Genomic DNA, 20,425 nt, shown 5'->3' with positions numbered 1-20,425 from the left:
TGGTGAGGAGAGCTGGTCTTGTGGTAGCAATCATGACTTGTCCCCTTAGCTAAGCAGGGTCTGCCCTAGTTACATATGAATGGGAGACTTGATGTGTGAGCTCTGGAAGATATTCCCTTCAGGGGATGGAGCCACTCTGGGAAGAGCAGTAGGTTTCAAGTTCCCTCCCTGGCTTCTCCAAGATAGGGCTGAGAGAGATTCCTGCCTGCAACCTTGGAGAAGCCTCTGCCAGTCTGTGAAGACAGTACAGAGCTAGATAGATCAATGGTCTGACTCAGTATATGGCAGCTTCCTATGTTCCTAAGTAGACATTGAATTCCAGAATTTAAAAGTTGGTCATATGCCATCAGTTCAACAATAGTCCAGAAAAACTTCAGGTCTTTCTTCTTTCCAAGGCCTTTCCTACAGAGCCACTTTGTCTAACATTTCCATAATGAAGAATTTTTAAAAAACAAAAATTAAATTTATTATTTTATTTATCATATTTTTATACCGCTTGCATATGTACATATCAGGTGGTATAAAATATGATCAATAAGTAAAATAATAAATTTAATTTTATTTAAAAAAAATTCATTCTCAGATAAAATTTAGTGGGGCAGACCTGCCCTAGCTCCTCCACTGCCTGGTTATGGGTGTAATCAATCATAGAAGAATAAAATGTGCTTCACACACAGAGATTCATGTAGGGGGTGGGGTGGAAGTGGGGGGGGGAGAGACAGTATAATAAGAGAAAGAGAACCAAGTTAAGACATAGAAAAATTAAAGGCAAAAAGTGACTTGAGCCCAAAGAGATATACTTGTCCTAAATCTGTTGAGTGAAGTCTCCATTGTAAGTACTGGATAATGGAACAGACTAAACATAGCGGTCCCAGGAGAGAAAATCAGTACTACACAGGAATCCATGTTAGTCCAACTTTCTGTACCTCTGCTCTAAAACTCACTGTGGTAATAAGAAAATAAAAGCTGTGGTATGTGCGGGGCACAAAGTGTGCGAACCATTTCAGTAGGTACTAACTACTCCTGGAATGGCTGTTAATAAGCTTCATTGATTGATTCATTCTTTTTAAGGATGTTGTAGTTGAGTACAACACCCAAAATTGGAACAGAAGTCCCATCCCACCTCCACGGTTCATCATTTTTCTTCATGCCTTCTCCTGCGACGCTCATGCTTACAGAGGATTATAGACTTCATTTGAAGCAGTGAAGGATGTAAGCATGATGGGGGCTGATTCTGTCATTGGGAGATGCGGGATCCTGCATCCGCTGATCACGGAAGCACCCACCATCACACTTATAGTTTTCACTGTTTCATACAAAGGCTCTAAGCCTCTGTAAGCATGGGCGCCACAGGAGGGGAAGTGAGTAGGGGTGTGCATGAATGGTTCATCCTGGACTGGTTCAACTTGAACCAGAGCTGGTTTGGAGATTAAATCGCAGTCTGGGACAGACAGGGGAGCTGGATGGGGGCAGTGAGAGGGGAAACAAGCTGCTTACCCAGCCAGCTGGTGCGGCAAGTGCTCTCCCGCATCCTTTACCAAGTCACCGGTTTGTCAGTGGCTCATTTCTGGCCTCTGTGCACACATGGAGTCCAGAACCAAGCCACTGCCAAACCGGTAGTTCAGTAAAGGAAGGGGGAGAATGCTTGTCACACTGGGAGGGTGAGCAGTGGTGAGCGGCTGTGCCAACTGGCCAGGAGATTTTTCTCTCTCTTACCACTGGCACCTAGGGAATGCCCCTTTATTTGTAAAGGAGAATCCTCACTGGATCCCCCTTTACAAGTATACCCCCATAACCAGTTTGGCCCAGTTCTGTGGTTCAACTAGACTGGACTTGGTTTAGGCATATATGGTACTGGACTGGGCCAGGTCAGTTCAAATCTGGTTTGGATTCAAACCAAACTGGCCAAACTGGTTCCATACACACCCCTAGAACTGAGGGGAAATTATGGATAGTAAAGGTGGGGAGGAGCTCCCTTTCCCATTTTGGATGGTTTACTCAAGTGAACCCTCCTAAAAAAATATCTCAATGAAGTTATTGTTTTTGAGCAAACTAACTAGGCTTATTTCAATATCTAATTTCCCAGGAAATCCCTGGATGGTAGATTCAGACTAATAGATTCAGATTAAACATTTGATGGGGGAAATACTTTTAGACCAGAGCTAGTATCTTTGCTTACCTGATCAGGCCATTTGGTACAACAGCTATTGCTTCCTGGCTCCTGCGAGATTATACATTTTTGCACTCCTGCTTCTTGGAGGTGCTAGGCATTTTAATTTATACTAGCCAGCCTGTACAGAGCATCTGTGTTCTCTTTGGGGCCAGCTGTTCCCCCCTCCCTCCTGGCCCACTCTCTTGCCCCCTACCCCTCCCTCCTGCCCCACTCTCTCTTGCCCTCCCTCCTTCTCCCACCCAACTCTCTCTCTCACCCTCCCACCCCTCTCTCACCCTCCTTCCCCTCTCCTGCCCCACTCTCTCTTGCCTCCCTCCCTCCTGCCCCCCTGCCCCATTCTCTCTTGCCCGCCCTCCCACTCCACCTGCACTAAGCATTTTACAGTGGTGGGTGGCCATTTCCAGCTGGACCTCATTGCCACCACAGACCCTCTTTACCAGGCAGTGGGCAGGCCGCCACCACCGTTCCTCCTCCCGGGTGGTGAACAGGGAAGTCCCACTGCCTGTTTCCCTCCTGCCCCAGCCCCCAACAGGCGCCTCACCTCCGGTTGGGTCCGCCACCACCTGGCCTCCACGGCTGGCCTGCCAGCAACCAATCCTCCTGGGTGCATCTCAGCCAATCAGCTGGGCGCCAGGGCGCACATTCCAAGGCACACCCAGGAGAATTAGACAGACAGACAGATAGATAGATAGATAGATAGATAGATAGATAGATAGATAGATAGATAGATAGATAGATAGGAATCTCTAACTATCATGAAAGAAACTGCCATGCTTCCTGTTGCCCAGTTTCTAGTTTCTAAACCTTGAGCTAAGCTTGGAGATGAGAGGAGTGTGAAATAGGTTGGAGCATCCTTAACGTTACCGCCCTTCTACCCCAAGACCCCGTTCTTCACATTTAGGCAGTACCCAGCAGCCAAGCTTGAGAAGCAAAGGCAAACAGTCATTTTTCTCTCCACCCTTCTTGCTGGGCCTCTTTCCTCTCTGCCCTTCAGCTGTATCCCCTGCCTGTGTCTAATGTACCCCCAGGGTACATGTACTAGAGGTTGAGAAACTATGTTCTAGAGCAGTGGTTCCCAACCTGGGGGCATCCAGATGTTGCTGGAGTACAACTCCCATCATTTCCAGCCACAATCAATTGTAGTGGGGGCTGGTGGGAGTTGGGAACCACTGTTCTAGAGCATGGCTCTTCAGCTGGTGGACTGCTTGGGAACCGTAAGTGGGTCACACACCAGTTTAAGCTGGGTTGTGTGTAGGCAGCACCAGTACTAGTTTCCTTTTGTTTAGGGAGGGATTTTGTTTTTAGAAGGAGAAAAATAAAGAGGAAAAAATGTGGAGGGAAAGGAAAGGAAAGAGCTAGAAAAAGAGAACACACACACACACACACACACACACACACACACTCACTGTGGGTCCCATGTTTCAAAATGGTACTAAAGATAGATTCTAGTTTTGAAAAGTACTTTCCAAGGGGTATTTTATATAGCCATTTCACATTAAGATGAAAAGAGGAACCAAGGTAATAATCTGAAAATAGCAATACTTTATTTTATTCATTCTGTATTACATTATAAGTGTTCTCCATTTTCAGAAAACAAGAGCTCTAATTTGGAAAATAATGCACATACAAATATCCTATAGGAATTAACTATACAGAAATGTACAACGCCTTTAATGTTAATTTATTTAAAGTATAGAGTTAGAATGCCCAACATCCTAAATCTTTTCTGTAGGTACATGAATTAGGTACACGTAGTTCAATCAGTTACATTGTCTGAACTACAAAAGTTAAACAAGCCACCTGGGGAAAAGGACAGTGTTTACATATATCTACAACAGTGCAAATATATCACAGCGTGCAAGCAGCAGCAGTTCTCTAGAACAGCAAAACCAACAGGAATCCAAAGTAATGCAGTGTGCATTACACATCCGAGAAGAACTAGTCGATATACAACATATGCACACTTCAGCACGCTGATTTTTTTTTTGACAAATTACTTGCATTGACTCTTGCTTTTTGTTTAAGAATTAAAAAAAAACACATACAGATATCTTAAATCACTAAATAAGTTTTAAGGGCATCAGTTCACCACAACCGAGAGCCAGTATTGCACAAATAGTTTGAAACAAGTTAAGAAAGGGGGAAGAAAAACAACCAAACAGTTAGCAATACTGTCACACTGTACCCCACACAGAGGAGACCTTCTCCTTGTTAAGAAACACTCTCTTTTTTCAATAATTCTGTGTTCCTTTTAAAGCTACAGAGATGAGGTTTTTGTATCTCTTTTGTTGGGTTAGTAAAATTTTGACAAATCTTGAAAAAGGGAAGGAACACATCAGACTATGTAGTATTGGCGGGTTCCTAAAAGGAGAAGGATAGTATCAACGTTATATGATAGGGGGGTGGAATCCTTGAGAATGTACACTTCATCACATCTAGAGTCAGAAGCAGCCTCAGTATGTTTTCAGACAGCTTAGAGCTTTGAGTCATGAGTGTTGCGAAGGCTTCACTGAGGCTTTAACTGGCTTTGAAGACTTAAACTGAGAAAATGCTGAGAATCTGGGACTGCCTATATATGGAATGCACACGTTTTAAGGATTTTTGAACCACAATTTCCTAATTTTTGCCTTTTACCATTGAAAAGCACAAATACGTAGCTCTTCTCACATGACACACATGCAAGTGCTGAATGTGTTCTGGAGGGAGTGGGATCCAGACCACTGGCCCCCACCCCTGGTATTTGCATGTTCAGCTGAAAGTCTGAACAGAGCCTATGCACAAATGCATGGTCCGAGACACTGCCTTTTGCAAGGTTCACAATGCTACAGAAAGAGCCTATGTGCATAGAATTATAGGCTCTATTCGCATCTTTGGCAGGAATTCAGGAGAGGGCACTGCAGGCACAATCCTGACTCCCTTCTTCCATGCATTCACTGATCATATGTGAAAGGCTTCTGTTGAAGCACTTTTTGGGTTTGAGTAGAATGGGAGGAAATAAATGAATAAGAACTGTTCAGCTACCATTGTTAAGTCTACACAGCAGTCTTCATCCTATTTTCATTTCAAATGTTTGAACTCTTGCTGAGGTAGGGAAGCATATGGCCCACTTCATAATCTACAGTCTTGCTCGTTTCCCATCAGTTCAACTAAAGTTTGGATCAGATTATTCATAGTTTCAAGATCTTCTTTGTGTCCAAAACAGCAAGACATGCTTGGCTATATTTGCTGCTGGTTTTTGTTTTTTTTTTGGTTTTTGTTTTTAAACAACAACATGCAGTTTGGGCACGATTCAGTCCAAGTTAAGCATTTTTAAGTCCTGTTGATTTAATTGGGAATTAAGGATATTATTAAATTTCTCCCACTGAAATCATTCGGAGTTAATTTGTGCTTAACATGAGCTGGATTGTGTCCTTTGTAAAGGACAGGTGTAATATCACTGATGCTAGAAAATTCATACCAGGACTGGTTGCAAAATCAACTGCCACAGCCTTGAAGTGTTCTATGGTATGCTCAAATTTTACCATGGAGCAAATGTTTCAACACCTAAGAAGAAACTGTGATAGTTACTGTAACTTCACAGGCATTGTTTCCAGCAGTGGGAGAAAAAAAATATGTATATGTTTGGGTTTTGTGGGTTTTTTTGGCGGGGGGCTGATAGGTGTAATTAACAATTAGTAGTATTTGATTTCTTATACACATTTCTCAGTTTTTACTATTGCAATGCAAGCAGAATTATTCCAGTCCACTAGTTGATCAACCAGGAACCTTCCTATAACAGAGTTTCAGAGCAAGATTCACATACTGAGTATTCAAATGATACAATTTGCCAAATGAATGGAAAACACAATACTACTTCTTAGTCAGCAGTCCAACTGATGGATGTATATACAACTGATGAACGGCTGGTGTAGAGGGGCATATAGGGCATGTATAATCTTAGAATCATGGCTGCCAGTGGGTTTAACAGCCCAGGATCAAGAATGACAGTGCTAAATATTTGTTTAAAAGGTACATTCAAAATTGACATTTCTATGTATTTGTGCTAAAGCCCCCATAAGAGAGCTGGTAGGCTATATCAATCCCAGATAAAAGTTAAAAGAAGTACTACTGTCCTGAAGTCCTGACTAACATTGTGATCAATGGAAAAATATAACTTTCAATGAAGGCAGGATTATGGTCTCATGTTTACTATACGAAGCAGATGTTCTGCCTCCTCTCTCTCTCTCTCTGCCAATTACAGAGGTGCAGCTGAGTAAATGACATTTTTAGCCATGAAATAAGTTTAGCCAGACATATATACTGTATTATATTTTGGGGAAATTAAAGCATTCAAATGAATGCAGGGGAAAAACCCCAAACATTAATTCTAATTTTGAAAATATAGAATGGGCATACTGGCAAAGTTAATACAGGCTGTAGTATAAAGCACCATGAAGCCAGTTCTTGCCAATTGAAAAAGGTTTAATTCCATTCTATGTAAATTAATGTCATCATTTAATTCACAGTTAACAAGGGGTGGAGGATCCTTGGTTCTGTGTGCTACGATTATATTATGACTATTGAGTAGGCAGCTCCTAACATTTTCCATGGATGAGATAAATGCATTTTGAGAAGAACAGAGACCTCCAAGCCGCTAGTATCTGTTTCTGACAAATATGTTGCAATGTGCTCTGTCAGCAAACACCAAAATGTTGGGACTGAGACCTCTTCCCTCATGGTTCATAAATTGTGGACAGTGACTCCTACAAGACACTTTTCAATAAACATAGTCTTTCCACCTTGCTTCTGGTGAGGAAAACAATGGCTAATACACATACAGGGTTGCTTCACAAATAGAAAAATATATACACATAAGTTCCACACTTGCTTAATAAATGTATGCAGTTGACACAAGCATCTGGTTCACCAGCAAGCACATAACAAAAAAATGACTTTTTAAATTGTGTGCTTGCTCTGTATTTAGAAATTTTCTTGGATGCTCCTGATCTCGTTGTGCCCCTGGCATGACATTCCAGTAAAGACTTGAAGAAATTATTTTCCAATTAAGACTTACAAATAACTTTTTCTCTTTCTGAAACACCCCTCAGAAAGAATTATTGGAAGCATTCACAGTACATTTGATGGATATGTGGCTGAAAAGTGATAATGACACACAAATTCTAACACAAATTATACATAATTACACCCTAAAATAAAATAAGGAATTCAGTGCTATGCTATTTTCTAAATGCCATCCCTGCAATCTCACGTACATCGTGAATGAGAATCTAAAACACCAAAACAAGTGTTAACAGGAACTCATTAAGGACTACTTTTACAATAGATACCTGTGGAACCCATGGGTTCTAGAAACTGCTGCTCATTCTCAGACATTATCACATCTGCCTTAAGATGATGCTTGTTGTTGCACTAACAAACACAAAGCCAAAATGAAATGCAGGTTATGGACTTTGTGGGTAGATGTAGAGCCTCTTCTCACAATCAGTGAGAAGGGCTCATGGGTGGGCTGTGGGGAAGGTGGGTTAAACCTACTTTCCCTGCAGATGATTGTCTCCCCTTCCCTGGGTGGGCAGATAGCCTGCTGAGATGACAAGCAGCTGCTCCCAGCAGCTCCAAGGGTTGGGGTGCTGAGATGCACCACCACACATCACCCCACCCCCTGGAGCTCCAATAATGCACTGCACGAGTGGGGGACACACACACCCCGAGTGTGCCAGCCATGGCTGCAAGCAGCCGCAGTTGACACATGAGCAAATAAGCTTGGTTAAGGGAGCGCTCACTCCCTTAACCTCAGTTTACAGGGTGGCCAAATAGGCAGGTTTGCCACTGTAGAGCCAATGGGATCAGGCCCGATTCCGGTGGTTCACACGCGTGTGCAAAACTGGGCTGGGCTTCCTTAGCCCAGTTTTACACATGTGTGTGAATAGCCTTGAGAAGTCATGTGAATCAAATTTAGACAAATACAAATAAGGGCTTTCAAGGATTTTCTGTCATTAGATAACAGAATGATGAAATGCTACATCAGGTCTTTTCTCCGGTATGGATGTGAAACCTGGACCATCAAGAAAGAAGCACATAAAAAACTGGAAGCTTTTGAGACGGGGTGTTTCAGAAGAATACTCAAGATTAAATGGATCCGCAGAACAACAAATGAAGAAGTAGTTCGAAAAGCAAAAACAGATAAACAAATAATACAGATAATTGAGATGTAAACAGGAGTATTGTGGACATATTCTCAGAGGAGTAAATTACCAAATACCACAACTAATGCCAAAAGGAAAGCTAGCAGGAAAAAGATCAAGAGAAAGAAGGAGGGATGGATGGGTGACCGGAAATAATGGCTAGAAATGGACACAGAAGATATCATCCATGATTCTAGGGACCATGATCCATGGCTTTTGCTGGCCGCCAACACCCCAACTGGAGAAGGCACATGAAGAGAGAGAAGGATTTTGTGGGGAGAGGGGGAAGCAGAACAAAGAAAGGGGGAAGTTTTCTTTTTTGCTCCTCCCCTCTCCTCCCCACCATTCCTTACCCAACAGGTAAGAGAATGCTGGGAAGGCCAGTGCTGTGCAGTACAAGCAGCAGTACCGCCTCCCCACATTTGTCCACTGGCTCCTTCAACTGGCTGAGGGACAGTGAGCTGCTCTTTGTTTCTTCTCAGCCAAGGCAATGGGTAGACACTAAGCCCTCCGTTGTGGGCCAGGGCTAGTACTTATGCACTACCATCTGCTGCAAGGAACATTCTACAGTAACATGAGCAGAGTGTAACCTACACTCATCAAGCATGACTGGGGCTTGAAGGAGGTGGGCGTTGTTTTGCACCCCTTAGCATTTTCAGCAAAGATTGTCCCATTCTTATCTTGCTCAGCCTCCCAATTTGCCACCTTCTGTGACTGCACGTGGACTCAAAAGTACAGTACAATGATAGACGCTAGGGTGAAGAGAGAATTTGCTCCTGAATCTATATAGAATGATGCTACAACAAAATAAAAAAAATATTCAGGATAGTTAGCAAAGATCTGCAGTAGTTTCTTAGCCCAAGGTTCTGCCAGCAGCAACACCAAAAAGGATGGCAAGTATGTCAGACTGGACAGCAGCTAGGGAATATGAATACTACAAATGACTACATTTCACACAGCATAGGCATACATCATCATGCACTGCTACAGCACATTCTGAATTTGTTCTGATGCAGTTGGGATAGAATCCCTTGCAACCCCCACTGAAATAAATGGGAGTGGCATAGAAGCTGTGGCTACTGGATTGTGACCCATAGCATTCTTTTAGTTAGGTGCTCAACAACTAAGGGCTATAAAAATAAGTTCCATAAATAAGAAGCTAATTTTAAAAGAAGTTGTCTTCTATGTTATCCATCTTGTCACATTCTACTGCTTTAGGGAGATTTAGCCCTTTGCCTCTTCCTAGCTATGCTTGGAAGAGGAGCCTTAAGATGCTCATGACGATAAATCATATCTGGTTAAATACATGGATAAAGAGGACAACTGGGACTTTCTTGTCACTGACAAGAGATTTATTGGCCCCGATGAACCAAGCGCAGAAGTGACCCCAAGAGAAAAGAGAAATGTCTAACATCAACTTTGAACGTCAACGTATCCTAGGAGATGCCTACATTTCTACTTTTTCTCTTATTAGCATGTTGGTGTGTACCTGTTCTGTTTTTCATCAGACTGTTTCCTGGAGGGAGGGGATTAGAGGATTTAACACACTCCTCAATTCCAATCTAATATGATTATTACATTCAGAATATGAGCTGCCTTAAACATATTAAAAATCCTCTACAGCTTTCTGATAAAGGAGGCACTGGAATAAAACCCAACACAATGGATTTTCATGACATGCAAAACAGAAGACTTTCTTGTCACAATAATCTGATGCACTTATAGAAGTCTGAGGTTCTGGAAAGTTGATCTTCACTAAATGGGGAGAAAACAGCATCACCAAGATAATTATGGTGAGAATAATATGTACAATAATCAGCTTGTTATGTTAATAACTAAGTTGAAGAGGTTCTGCCTTTAACATAACTTGCTGATGTAATTTTTTTTTAAATCACCATTTCACCTTATTTATGAAAATAGATTTGGGGACATCCAACTCATTTGCAATAATCAGATTACACTAAAGCAATAGTAATTACTCTGGAGTACACGACTTTGGGGATATGCTGCCAAAACAGATCACTGTTTATTTTGAATAAACAAGGCCTTCAGGGTTCCTGGATGTCAGCCTACAAGTCTCTGGTTTGTGGTGTAGGTATGGATCATCTCATACATAAAAGGCAAACCACATTTAACCTCTAACAGTATAAAGGATTTCACAAAATAGTTCAATTTGTATTAAAAAATACCATTAACCTCCCTGGGAGCCTGCAATTCACCTTCAGTCTTCTAACTTGGAAAAAAAAATCTGGCTTAACTCTAGCAGTTAACAGAGATCTTTCTGGAATGGTCAAAATAGCTTGCTGAGTTAGGTGTACAAGAGGATATCTAAATACCTGCCACACTGTGATCCGGTTTCTTCAAATTAGCCATTTTATCTAGATTCTGAATGGGATGCTGAAATAAAACCACTTCCACCAAAGAGCAGCTTTATTTGATTCACTAACAAAGTCAACGTAATATCATGCAGCTTCCCAGCCTGAATGCATTGGGTTGAGGTAAATGTGACATTTGGATCTCTTCCAAATCTAGGGTGCCATGCTCTCCTCCTACAGTGTTAGTTGTCCAGATAATGATCTCCATTAAACTGCTGTGAAAAGCCATAATTACAAAATGAAATTCTGCCAGAATATATGGAGGCACTTTAGATTTGCTGAAATCAGAATACAGACTCTTCTGATTATTCAGCAACAACTTTATGAGAAAAGTTGACTTCGTTTAGAAGGAAAACCAATTGTAAATGGGTAAGAACTGGGTTAATAGTCCCCCTTTTAATCACATGGGCCAAGGAAGTGTTGTCTGGAACAGCCCAGGGACTTTTTACCATTCCACAAGCATTCATAACATTGGACCACTGACAGTCCTTCCATTTGCCATGACCTGCGTTATAAAACATTTAAACAGGCTTTGAGGTCTGATTTCTTTTCCCCAGACTGCATCAAATTGCCTGCAGTGGAATTCTTAGTTTCTTCTGGATTCATGGGAGGTAGTTAATATAGATAATGAATATTTAAAATACCACAAGAAAACTGGATTGAAAAGCTATTGCAAGAACAGAATATTAGAAGGAATCACCTGTGGACTGCTTATAGGCATACCTTCTGCATTCTAGAATTCTTTTACAGCATTCACTTGGAATTTGTTGTTTTATCCCCATATTACAATTGTGCCATATGAGACCAGCTCATGAGACTAAAGCTCCAGAACTCTGTAGGTACTGAACAAATATCAAATTACTTGTGTCTTCTTAAAAAATGTATTTTTCTTAGCATGTGAAAAATTTGTAGATTTCTGCTTTCCTGGTGGATTTCTTGTGGGGAAAAGACTTGCAGAAATTCAGGTAATGAGCAAAGATGAAGTCTGGATGCAAAAGTAAGAGATTGTTGTACATTCTTCACATTTCCACTAGGTAGCTGATAGAACATAATGAAATATGCCCAGCCATTTTATACCTTTCTGTAAGAACTAGAGCTACCTTAAGAGAAATACGTTCCATGAGATCAGTAGTGACACTTTTTCAGGTTCTAAACTGCATTTTAAAAATTCCCTTCTTCCTAGATAAAACTAGAAAGTATAATAAAATCATGATCAAACCCAACTGGACTGATTACCATAGCTAGGCATCCACTAATCCAACAGGACATGGCTAGATCACAACATCATTTACGACTGGGCACTGGAGACTTGTCTGCCACAATCAGACAATAACAGTAGTCCATCACTGCATGTCTAAAGTTCTTTCTACTAGCAAATTGCATTTGCTTCCTCTCTACCTCTCTGCTCGGATTTTGTATCGGAGGACAAAATAGGCAATGAGGCGTAAGGAGATGAAGAAAATTCCAAGCACAATAAAATCCAAGTAAAGTTTAGCATTTTCTACATCCAGCTCTTTGAGGATAGCCTCTGATTTTTGGAAGTGGCAAGTATCATCTTTGTCGCAGTGGAGATCTTCTCGATCCAAACCATAGATGGAAAGAATGACACCCTCAAACCCATATCTAGAGAAAGAAAGAAAGTGCGTAAGTTAAACTCAAAGCAGACCAAGGGATTTACTGAATGTATCATGTACTTAAATGATTTTTTTATCCTGCCTTTCAGACCAAGCTCTCACAAGGCAGCTAACAAAAATAAAACACAGTAAAACCACAAGCAACTAAACAAAAGGATTATGTAAAACAGTTGCAATAAAATATAAAATTAAAAGTAGAGTCAGTTAAAAGCCTTGTGGAACTGTAACATTTTAATAGTTCATTTAAAAGCAGGTAAGGTGGGTGGGTGAGTCTACTGAACCTCTCTGGGGAGAAAGGTTTATAGCAGCTATTTCCGCTACAACACAGGGCCCTATACCTTTATAGAGCCCTTTGCCCTATACCACAGGGCGAGCTGCTAACTGAACAGAAATCAGAATAGCTAGAGAGGAGAGCATGAGAGGCCAATCATAAACCACAAGTATACTCATCTAGGTCAAGGATTCTCAGCCTTGGGTTACTAGATGTTGTTGGACTACAGCAAGATGGGAGTTGCAGTGCAACAACATCTGGGGACCCAATGTTGGGAACCCCTGACCTAGGTGAGGCAGTTCTTAAGGCAACCCAGCCTCAGATCATGGAGTGCTTTACAAGTTAAAAGTTAGTGCTATAGATTAACAGTACAGTTCATACAGGATTAGTGTCATACTCTCATGCTGCCTTACTCCCACAAATATCCAAGAGGTATATACCATTTTTCAAAAAGCAAAGATCTTATAGCAATAGTGCATGTACTGATTCTTGCTTGAAGGCTTGGCCATATTCTTAATTATATTTACATCAGCCAGGATCTGCATATAGTACCAAACCCAAGCTACAAAAGTCAAAATGATAATACCAGTAGGCTTAATTTCTGCTGGCGGTTGTTACCACAATGTTGTTGTTATGCCCATATGTGGCATAGTGGGAATACAGTGCTAGGCTTGGATGCTGTTTCAAACTCTTGCTCAATCATTATGCTCACTGTGAAACTTTGGACAAATCTACAAATTACATTAAATGGCACGATGCTTGCTTTTGCTTCCCTAAATAGCAGCCATGGAGGAGGGATTAGGTCAAGATTGTGGCAGGAGCAACGGGTTAAAGTAACTCTCCGCATGTAATGGCCCTGATCCAGAAATAACCCACTGCAACGGGTTATTTAGGGAAGAAAAATCAAGCATTCCAGGGTGAATCATGTTATCAATATAATGAGGCCGTGCACATGACCTTGTTGGGATCGGTGGGCAGGCTTCAGGGAAGACATGAGCTTGCCTGCCTTCCCTGGCAGATGCGCAGCTACCATCATCCCCTCCGCCAAACCATGTGCCCTCATGAACAGTGGTGTGGCAGAGGAAGACGCTGGGAGTGGGCAGACTTCCCCTGCCTGCATCCCAGGGTGCCCCAGAGCACGATCACTGCAGCTGCTCTAGTTAAGAGCATTCTCCATGCTCAGTGCAGCTGCTCCTCCCTCCCACCTCCAGCTCACTGTCAAAAATGGTGGTGGGCCAGGGGAAAGTTGTTTAATCCGGCAGTGATCACCCAAATGATCGTCAGCCAAGGTTAAGCAAACCGCAGGTTCACTTAAACTTGGCTAAACGCCAAGTTTGAAAGTGGGGCTTAGAGTGAATGCAGTGCCAGGAGCAACCTCACTCCCGATGTTTCACACACGCAGCCTAACCCAGGCTGGGTTGCCTCTGTGTGTGTGTGTGTGTGTGTGTGTGTGTGTGTGTGTGTGTGTGTGCCTTTAATGTGCAGTTTGGTCCTCAACTAAGCTATTCACGGGCATTTCATAGGAAGCTGCCTTTAGTCCATCTAGCTCAGACCTTTGGTCCATCTAGCTCAGACCTTTGGTCCATCTAGCTCAGTAGCCTCTATTCTGACTGGAAGCAGCTCTCTGAGGTTTCTGGGAGTGAGTTTCTCCCTGCCCTAACTGGAGAGTCCAGTCATTGAACCTAGGGTCTTCTTCATCCAAAAGCAGATCCTCTACCACTGAGCTATGGCTCCACCAATGTGGGTAAAATGGGGAACAAACTCATAAAATATCAGTAATAGGTAGCTGAAACATTGTGAGGTCATTTACACAATCAAAAACTATGTTATACCTGGATTTGGGGGTTGTGTGTGCTCCCAATTTTCAGTTGTGTGGAAGCAAGGTAAGAGGAAAACCTGGGTAGAAGTGATTGTGTGGAAGCAAGGTAGGATGAAAAGCTATGCAGGTTTTCCTCTTACCTTGCTTCCACACAACTGAAAATTGGGAGCACACATAGTTCCCAAACCCAGGTAGAATACAGTTTTTGATTGTGTGAATGACCTCTGTATTTTGAAAAAAAAATGGGGGGAGGGATCAACAAATATTATTAGATGCTGCCGTTAAGTAAGCGCAATCTACATGCAGAGGCAGCTTCCATATATAGAGCACTTTGGTGAAGTTCACATGTACAAATAGGTGCTGCATGCAAACCAAAACAAATCCCATATCCAGGATTGCACAAACAACATCCTCACTGGATTGATGCTTTGTAAACCCACTAAACAGCTGGCCAATGAATTCTGCTTCAACAGCACTAAGTTGCAGGTGAGAGGACTGGATTAATAACAATAACAACAACTTTATTTGCTAGCAGCCCTTTAACAAATTGTTCTCTGGGCGACTTAACAACACAACATTAAAACATGAGATAAAAACACACAACACATTAAATCATAACGGACCAAAAAAAAAAGAGGAGAAAGAAAATACAAAGCACAGTACAAAACAATTTAAGAGACATTTTAAAAATCAGATCAAAATTTAAAATGTAAAGGCCTGAGTGAACAAAAAGGTCTTCATCTGGCATCTAAAAGAACAAAATGATGAAGCCAGGTGAACCTCACTGGGGAATTGAGGCAAATATGCAAGGATCTGTAAACTGGGGCCATTACTATTGTTCTATGTAATTTCTATAAAAACTCTATGAGACAGAAAACCCCAACTTGTGCATCTGCATAATACAGATGGAGAATGTGCCACCTCCCAAGGTCACTCTAGGAGTCTACTTAGCTGAGTTTTGAACACAGAGATCTCAGACCCAAGCACAATATGTTACCCACTGGGTCTAACTGACTTGGGCATATATAGCTGCTGCAAAGTCAAACTACACTCAGTTTTTCTTCCAACCATCCCTTAACAAATATATCTTATTTGAAAAGTGTTAGCACCAAACACACGAATACTTCACAATGGTAAAACCTTATCACAGGTATACTTGAAGAAGTGACAGTCATCCTTGAAATATACCTGACATATGAGATGTAGGACATCCATTGAAGGTATGCTGGAATGGTATCAAAGCTGACAAAGAATCCTGAGAAGAGGAGAACTGGGATGGCTGTAACAGGACCTACAAATGTTGCCACCTTTAAAAAGAAAACAGGCAGAAAACAAAAGATTCACCATGAAAAAATGTGTCATGCTTTTGTTGGAATTATCCTTATTGAAAGACTTTGTAGTGCCAATGGTATCTGTTGTAAACACTTCATGCATTTCTTACTTACACAAGGTAATTGTTGGGGTCTAACCTTGGTATCAGTTAGATGCATAGTACCTATGCACAGATAACTTCTGTTATAAACCACCCAGAGACGTAAGTTTTGGGCGGTATAAAAATGTTTTAATAAATAAATAACTTCTGACATTTGAGGGGCCTAAGCATGAGATTGTGTGCCAGATTGCAGACTTAAGCTGGGTTTCTCGGCAATAATTAACTTCAAAATAACCTCAGATCACTGTTTGTTTATATCAATTAAATTGATTTAATCATTGGTAAGCAGTATATTTACTTAACTAAAATCTTTATTTGCTGGCAGATACAGTATATTAATTACAGCTTATTAACCAGCCAAAAGAGAATCAATATAGTTCTTGCTTTTAAACATCTTCAATAACTGCAAGAGGCTTAATTCAGCAAACATTCTCCAAGCAATGAACAATATCCTCTACGTTATGAACCAACCTAGATGTGATGTGGGGATAAGTGAATGCATGTCCTGACATCTCCTCCCCTGCGCCTGAGGCCTTGATGTGGGGGAGGGGGAGGATTTAACCCTTTTCTCCATATCAATTGCCCAACCTGCTATTAGCCACAGAAGGTAAAATGTACCCTTCTGACCGCCTGCAGCACCTTCCTTATGAGGCACGGCTACAGCATCTGGGGCTCTTTAGTTTGGAAAAGAGGCGACTATGGGGAACCATGATTGAGATATATAAAATTATGCTTGGAATAGACACAGTGGACAAAGAAAAAAAATTCTCCCTCTCTCACAACACTAGAACCAGAAGCCATTCCATGAAACTGAAGGGCAGGAAATTTAGGACCGACAAAAGGAAATATTTTTTTCACACAGTGCATAATACATCTATGGAATTCTCTGCCACGGGATGTGGTGATGGCCACTAGTTTGGATGGCTTTAAATGGAACTTAGAAAAATCCATCTATCAGTGGCTACTAGTCTGGTGGCTATAGGCCACCTCCAGCCTCAGAGGCAAAATGCAAAATACCAGTTGTAGGGGAACAACTCAGATGCAAAATGCAAAATACCAGTTGCAGGGGAACAGTTGCAGGAGAGAGGGCATGACCTTACCTCTTGACTGTGGGCTTCCCAAAGGGATCTGGTGGGCCACTGTGTGAGACAGGATGCTGGACTAGATAGGTCTCGGGCCTGATCCAGCAGGGCTGTTCTTATGTACCCCCACAAAACCAGTGTGCATGTTTTCCATAATGTATAATAGTAGCTCTAAGGTGTATGTGTGTTTATGATTTGCACTGGGGAATTAATATGGCAGGAAAAGATTAACCCCCCTCACAGCCCAAATCACAGCCCAAATCTAAATGGCTTCCCTGCATGGCTGCTTTTAGCAGAACAAAACACAAAAGATGTTGAGATGTATTCACACATCTTTGATTTGATTTTTAAAACTGATTTTTAATAAAGTTTAAAAAAATTATTTTCCCCCTTTGTGTCTGTTATGATTTAATGTGTTATGTGTTTTTATTTGGCGATTTAATGCTGTGTTGTGTGCTGTCCACAGAACAATTTGTTATGGGGTGGCTAACAAAAGTTTATTTTTATTACTACTACTACAGTCATCCCTTGCCAATCGCTGTTTTCTCAATCACGGATTTGAGTATCTGTAACAGGGAAACTGTGTCTGCCCTCACCAATTCACCAACTGCAACCCGAGTATCCATGGTCTGGCAACATTTTTTTTTTTAATTGGGATGTTTGGGGGTATTTGGGGGGTCGGGGAGCCATTTCTGGTGGTCAGGGAGTGATTTTTTTTCTACTTTTTACTGTATTTTTCAGTTGTTTTGCGACCATGATTCCCCTAACCCCATTTTCAGTGATTCCCTATTGCTTCACAACCACGAATTCACCAACTGCGACGGTTTCCCGGGACAGAACCCTCACGGTTGGCGAAGGCCAACTGTACTACTACTACATCTAGTTTGCTGCTAAGACTTTACCATGGTATCTTCCCTTCCAAACCTCAGAACGTGGATATTGTGTAACATGGATACTGTGTAACATGGATACTGTATAATGCATCCTCAGGCTGGGAACTTAGTGAGTGTAACGATCAGGCAGTAACAGCCTTTCCTTTCCTGTAAAGAATGGACCGGAAGTGTACCCTGTCCTGACTGACAGGCTAGGGATCAGCCACTCAGCACACGGTGGGTGGGAGCTTGTGGGCCATGTGGCAAGAAGAGAACTCCCCTTTGTTCAGTTGAAACCAGGCTCAGCTTGCAACAGGATGGGTAGCCATGGAGTTGGTTACTGAAAAGGAATGCAGATCCTTGAGACACAGGATTGCAGGATACTTGAAGCTCATAAAATGAGGAGTGAGTTTTCAAGGAAAAGGGGATTTAGTCTAGGGAACAGTTTGCTAGTTAGTTCGCGTGAGAAACTTATTTTCCTTCGGCGTGCATTACCAATCCTTGTAACTACTCTATGGTGTTTTATCTGTAATGCAATGAAGCTAAGAAATGCTGAACTGACGCCATTCCAACAGGGTGTTGCAAAAGTCTCTGTAAACTCTTAAAAGGTGCTTTTTGTATTTTCTTACATCGATGTACTTTGTGGCTGGGTAACCATGATTTTTAAAGTGTGCTACCCCAATATCATCTGAGGGTGCTTTTAGAAGTATTCTTGCAGCTACTGAGTGTTCCTTTTACCTGTAACTAAAAGCTGCCTCCGATGGAAACAGTCTGTAGTATTTTGAATAAAGTTTATTTTTCTTTTTTTGTTCTTTTCAATTTTAACCAACCTCTTTGAGTGGATTTTTAACTCAGGAAATCATGGCTGGAGAAGGATTTACTCTGGTGCAACACTCATCTCAAGTTTGCTCAGCAATCAGTTTTCTCACATGTAGGCTGCATGTGGAAGGCATTGCGGCTTAAAATGTTGTGTGTTTTTTAAAGATAGTAAGGATGGTGTTGTCACCTTAAGTGGCGCAGTGGGGAAATGCTTGACTAAAGCAGAAGGTTGCCAGTTTGAATCCCCGCTGGTACTGTATCGGGTAGTAGCAACATAGGAAGATGCTGAAAGGCATCAGCTCCTACTGCGTGGGAGAAGGCAATGGTAAATCCCTCCTGTATTCTACCAAGGAAAACCACAGCGCTCTGTGGGCGCCAGGAGTCGAAATCGACTTGACAGCACAATTTACCTTTAAGGGTGGTGTTGGGGGGCAGTGAGAGGTACCTTTAACATTTAATTAATGGAAGCACTTACAAGCACCTTTAAAATTAAATTAATCAAAGCTCTCTCTTACCATCAGCAAGCAGTAATGCTGGCACTGTGCAAGCCCCTCTGGTGCTCCGGTTGGCATCTTGTGCGGCGGCACGTGCACAGAGGCCAGGTGAGCTCCAGTCAGAGACATGCTGCTGCTGCGCGGGACACTGGCTGGAGTGCCACGGCAGCTTGCACAGTGCTGGCGTTACCGGAATGCTGCTAAGAGTGCTGCGGCAGCTTGCATAGTGCTGGTGCTACCGCTGGTGGTAAGAGAAGGCTTCAATTAATCTAATTTTAAAAGGTACCTGTAGTACCTGTAAGTGCTTCCATTAATTTAATGTTAAAGGCACCTCTTGCCACCTAGCAGGTCTGCTCTATCTAAAAGAAGAAGAAAAAATTAAGTTGGAACACTTGAAACATTCCAAACAGAACAGATTTGTTCCATTCCGAGCTTGGAACAGGTCCCCCTTTTTAGGGATGTTCTGTCCTGAGCTCAAAACACCTGGAATGGCGTATTCTGAGCTCAGAACGTTCTGTCCCTGAACATTCTGCACATCCCTAGAACAGCAGCTTAAGAGCTCCACCCCTTCCTCTGGGCTCTTGTTTGCAGGGTGTTCGCTGCTTCTGTACAGGAATAAACTTAGAAGCAGAGTTCTGGTCTATATCTTATCCCAAGAACTCAGTTCAGCTTTCGTGTATTGCCAGTATTCAGCTTCCAAATACAATTCTCACATGCAACAAGTCTCCTTGAGTTCTTGCTTGGATCCCCATCTTCCTCATTACCTTACCAACATGCCTTTTCTACTGGATTAATTACTCCTGACCTGTTTTCTAGTTTCAGCTTCATTAGACACTCCATGAATGATAAATGTCTAAAATGAACAAACTTGTTCTGGTTTGGCTATCCACAATACCTCATCTGAGCCTGGCCCTGATCCTATTACAGACAGTTGGGTGGTGATGGCTTTAGAAATGACATTTCCATTGCAGATATCTAGTACTCTGCTTTTACTTTTCCAGGTTTTCCTTTGGGGTGATGCAATTTCATTACACCACAGCAAGGATTCTCAATGTTGGGTCACCAGATGTTTTTGGACTTCAACTCCCAAAATCCCCAGCCCCAGTGGCCTTTGGTTGGGGATTATGGGAGCTGAAATCCAATAACATCTGCAGACCCAACGTTGATAATCCCTGCACTACAAGAGCACTTCAGTGCTGCTCTTCATGGGCTGTTGTGAATTCTTTGCTCTTTATAGCCCTGTTCAGGTGTTCACCGAACTCCCATTGTACA

General features: G+C 42.0%; 1 protein-coding gene across 3 annotated transcripts in view; it reads right to left on the bottom strand.

Annotated features, from left to right (window-relative positions):
- Window positions 1–3,695: 3,695 nt before the first annotated feature.
- The window catches only part of ABCG1 (ATP binding cassette subfamily G member 1), a 93,981-nt gene continuing 77,251 nt past the window's right edge, over window positions 3,696–20,425 (bottom strand). For all 3 annotated transcript variants that reach the window (XM_053310891.1, XM_053310892.1, XM_053310893.1), the window contains exons 14-15: window positions 15,643–15,761; window positions 3,696–12,353 (exon numbers count right to left, since the gene is read on the bottom strand). In XM_053310891.1, the coding sequence (XP_053166866.1) occupies window positions 12,125–12,353; window positions 15,643–15,761 (348 nt within the window). In that variant the 3' untranslated portion in view covers window positions 3,696–12,124. The remainder of the gene's footprint in view (window positions 12,354–15,642; window positions 15,762–20,425) is intronic.

This window comes from Hemicordylus capensis, chromosome 3, assembly GCF_027244095.1.
Source record: "Hemicordylus capensis ecotype Gifberg chromosome 3, rHemCap1.1.pri, whole genome shotgun sequence".
NCBI classification, from domain to species: domain Eukaryota; kingdom Metazoa; phylum Chordata; class Lepidosauria; order Squamata; family Cordylidae; genus Hemicordylus; species Hemicordylus capensis.
This window is presented reverse-complemented; position numbering and strand designations above follow the sequence as displayed.